The sequence below is a fragment of the Gymnogyps californianus genome, chromosome 15 (genome assembly GCF_018139145.2).
Source record: "Gymnogyps californianus isolate 813 chromosome 15, ASM1813914v2, whole genome shotgun sequence".
NCBI classification, from domain to species: Eukaryota; Metazoa; Chordata; class Aves; order Accipitriformes; family Cathartidae; genus Gymnogyps; species Gymnogyps californianus.
The window spans coordinates 7,440,956-7,444,784 of record NC_059485.1 but is presented as its reverse complement, the minus strand read 5'-3'; the positions used below and the strand labels follow the sequence as shown (position 1 = coordinate 7,444,784).

Genomic DNA, 3,829 nt, shown 5'->3' with positions numbered 1-3,829 from the left:
AGTCCAAAAGGGGTTTGGGGACATACTTTGTATGAAAGATGCTATAGAAAACAAAAGTTGCATTGCTAGTGGTTCTGCTTTTATATTTCCATCCAGGTAACTCTCTGCACACCAATTTGCTTTCTCTTTTCCAATACCCATTTCCTCCTGGGGCTAGTTCCTGGGACAGAGCTGTCTTCAAATAATTTAATTATCATGTGGCATACACCTTTTTAGTCCCCCCTGAAATGGTGCCTGATGCCTTTGGTTTACATCACTTGTTGGAAAACACTCCAAAGCATTGAAAAACTATTAAATTGTTACAGTATTGGATGCCAACACACAGGGCTATTAGTCTAATTCATCCTTCAGATCAAAGCCCACACAGGCAGCTCTCCTGCCTACAGCTATTTTCCTTTTACTTCCCTGCTTGACAGTAGTCCCTCATATCCCTCTGTTCTACTTTCTTTGAACGTACACATTTTCCTTTAGTCATGGAAATATAATTTATGTCTATTATACTGTATTATAGATTGCAGATCAGGACAAGCGTGCATTACTGCCTGGAACGTCTGTTTATTGTACGTCGGGTTTCTAAAAATAAATAAATAAGAAAGCCACCCTGCTTCGCTGGGGAGAGAAAAATACGAAGGGGGAGGACTCGGGGGCTGGGGGGAGCTGCACTCTGTTCTCAAAGTTTAATTTCCAAGTAGAAACCTTGAAGCATGATTTATTAACATCATGCTGTTTGCTTTTGTCACGTTGTGGATGTGGCGGGGGGAGCGCTGGCCCCTCTCCAGCCCAGACCACCCAGCGAGCAGAGCGGAGCTACCGGCAGTGCACACCCCGGCTCAAAGGTTCACCCCCAATTCACCAGCTCCATCAGTCACCAGCCGCCTGGCTCCACCACCCCATTGGAGGCAACAGCAATAACAACAATAACACACCCCCCCCCAAAAAATAATATCCTAACAGACGGGCTGTCTGGGATGCGAGAATTGCAAAAACAATCCCCACCCCATCACGGAGAGTATGTGTGCACGGAGGAGAGGGAGTGTGAGGAGGGGGGAGAGAGGCAACGAGACAGACAGAGGGGAGGGAAGAAGGGAGGAGGGAGTCCAAGCTCTGAGAAACATCACTCCATCTCTCTCACTCCACAGGAGCTGAGCAAGGAGCAGGACGATGTTTGACAACACGCAGTACCCCTATAACTGCTTTAATTATGATGGGGATGATTATCCTACCTGTAGTTCTGACGAAGAGAAAAAATTCACCAGACCGGCATACAGGTAAGATGAAGTTTTTCCAAGTCCCCCCATCTCTGGGGAGGTTTCTGAGCTCTGGGATGGTGGAATCACAGCTCTTGGGGGAGCGTGGGACCTCTCTCCAGGTGTGCGCAGTGGGTCTGGCCCCAGCGCAGGCACCGCAGCGGGCAGATTTCCCCCCCCCCGCCTCCGTGTTTGAAGTGTTCATGATTTGTTTCCTCCTGTGCGGGGTCACAGCAACTCTGGCATGCTGTTGAGCCACCAGACCTCAGATGGTCTCCTCTGACCTCCAGGAGCCCCGGGAGAAGGGGAATTAAATGTGCAACGTGCCAATGGGTGAAACGGATGCAGATAATCCCCGGTGTGGTGGGAAGATGCGTGGTGAGGATGTTCACAGGGGCATCTAAGGTCCTTTCCACGAGCAGGCACGGTGTCCAGTGGCAGTGTCTCTGAGGCTGGTCTGTCTCACTGCAGCCTTCCAGCTCAGGGAAACTTTTCTGATGGGGTTTGAGAGGTGGGTGATCTTTCTGTAATCCTCCTGTATCTAAGCACTCTGCGCTGAGTGCCAGGGCAAACAGCCTGGTTGGGACTCAATTGCCTGGAAGTAATGCCTGCGTATTACCCCGGGGGCTTGGGGCGGAGAGGCAGCAACCACGCTCAGGACTTATCCCTGGGAGGTCTCGGGTCAGGGCACAGATCCACCGGGAGAACTTTTGGAAGCAGGATATAGGCGCACATGTACCCATGTGGTCCTAAAAACTGAGTATGTGAGTAAGGTGATGGTGTAACAGCAAGTTTTCCTTTTTTCAGCTACATTGCCTTAATTGCAATGGCCATCCAGCAAAGTCCTTCAAATAAAGTCACCCTGTCTGGCATTTATGACTTTATAATGAAGAAATTTCCTTACTACAGATCAAATCAAAGAGCCTGGCAGAACTCCATCCGACATAACTTATCGCTTAACAGTTGTTTTGTAAAGGTAAGATCAGTAACTGTATATTTACATACACGCTGTGCATGGCTGAAAAAAATATACGCAGGAATAATCTCATCACTAGGAAAGAAGGGAAACAAACAGCTGAGCTGCAAATCACTTAAAATCTCTCTGAGTTGTCAATTATAAAGAATATATCCTTGTCTGATGCGTGCTAATAGATAACAAATTGAAGAGGATGGAGTTTACATCCTGTTCGTATAAGGAAGGAGAACAGGCTTAAAAGTCTTGTCATATGTGTTTACACCATTCTTGAATGTAAATGAATGCAGATGTTAAGCAGCAGCATCTGTAACACATACAAATACTGAACTGCCTTTAAATAAATACAGGTTCCCAGAACAGAAGGGAATGAGAAGGGGAAAGGAAACTATTGGAGCTTTGCAACGGGATGCGAATCCATGCTGGATCTCTTTGAAAATGGGAATTACAGGCGAAGACGGAGGAGGAGGAACGTGAAAAGGGAACATAAGGAGCAGAGACCAAGCAGAGGGAAAAGTCCTTCATCCCTTGATGTGTCTTCTATGGACTCTGCTTTAAAGAACATTTCCTCTTCTGAAAGTAAACATGAAAGAACTGAATCGGGCCCAAGACTACTGGAGCCTCGTGGGTTTGCTCCAAACAGCATGACCAACAGGCAGAGCCTAAGCAATTCATCCTTAGCAAAATCGGATTCTGAAATTAAGTTCAGCATCGATTACATCCTTTCAGCCCCCGACCCTTTGCCTGTCCTGAGATCTCAATATAATATGCAAGAAAATAAATATCATCTACTGGAGGCCCAGCAAATTAATCTCCAGTTCTGGACAATGTGATGTTATTTATTCGTGGTAACCAAGTCTGAGTTGCAGTGTATTCAGCAGCCTCATGTCACTGAAAATCAGCCGCCTGCCTCCTCATTTGCTTCCCGAGCAGTACTCAGAAAGGGTTACCAATTCACCAGCTGATACTCTGTCTGTACCCAAAGAACTTTGCTAAGATTAAAGCAAAAATAACAGTTACCAATATCGGTTTTCACTATGCTGAAATTCATGAAATTCTAGCTTTGTTTTCTAAACTGTCGTGAACATCATTTAACACCACAAAGAACTTCCTTTCTCAAGCAGAATCTGACAGAAAAGAGACTTGCTTATCACCCGTTGCTTTATTAAGGACAAAGTGAATTTAATTCCACTTTCACTGGTGGAAATTAGGATTAATTCCACTGAAGTATACAGGTCAGAACTTAAGCTGATCTAAAACAGTGCAATTCTGTCGACTTACGCTGGCTGAGAATGTAAGGGGGGGGGGCTTTGTTTTCTTAAAAGGAATCGCAGAAAATCACTCTGTCTCCCCTTATTTTTTATTTTAGCATCATGTTTCAAAATGTTGTGCAGCTTTAGTTCATCATTAATTAGAAAATGTAGTTATCAATAAGTGTTTAAAGTATATTTTTGTTGATATTCAGGGCAGAGTTGTTTAAACTGTTGAAGTGAAGTTTTATTCAAAATAATTCCAAGAAAGCTAATTGCAAGGCTGTTGAACTCTGGTTGACTTTGATGGGTAATGTGACAGAGGCATAGGGCCTCTTAATGCCTTGGTTTAAAAAAAA

At 44.9% G+C, this 3,829-nt stretch overlaps 1 protein-coding gene across 1 annotated transcript; it reads left to right on the top strand.

Moving 5' to 3' along the window:
- The first annotated feature begins 1,161 nt into the window (after nt 1-1,161).
- Nucleotides 1,162-3,503, top strand: FOXL3 (forkhead box L3). Its single transcript, XM_050905934.1, has 3 exons — nt 1,162-1,268; nt 2,055-2,223; nt 2,571-3,503. The coding sequence occupies exons 1-3, from the start codon at nt 1,162-1,164 to the stop codon at nt 3,051-3,053; spliced, it is 759 nt and encodes a 252-aa protein (XP_050761891.1). The 3' UTR covers nt 3,054-3,503.
- Nucleotides 3,504-3,829: the final 326 nt, after the last annotated feature.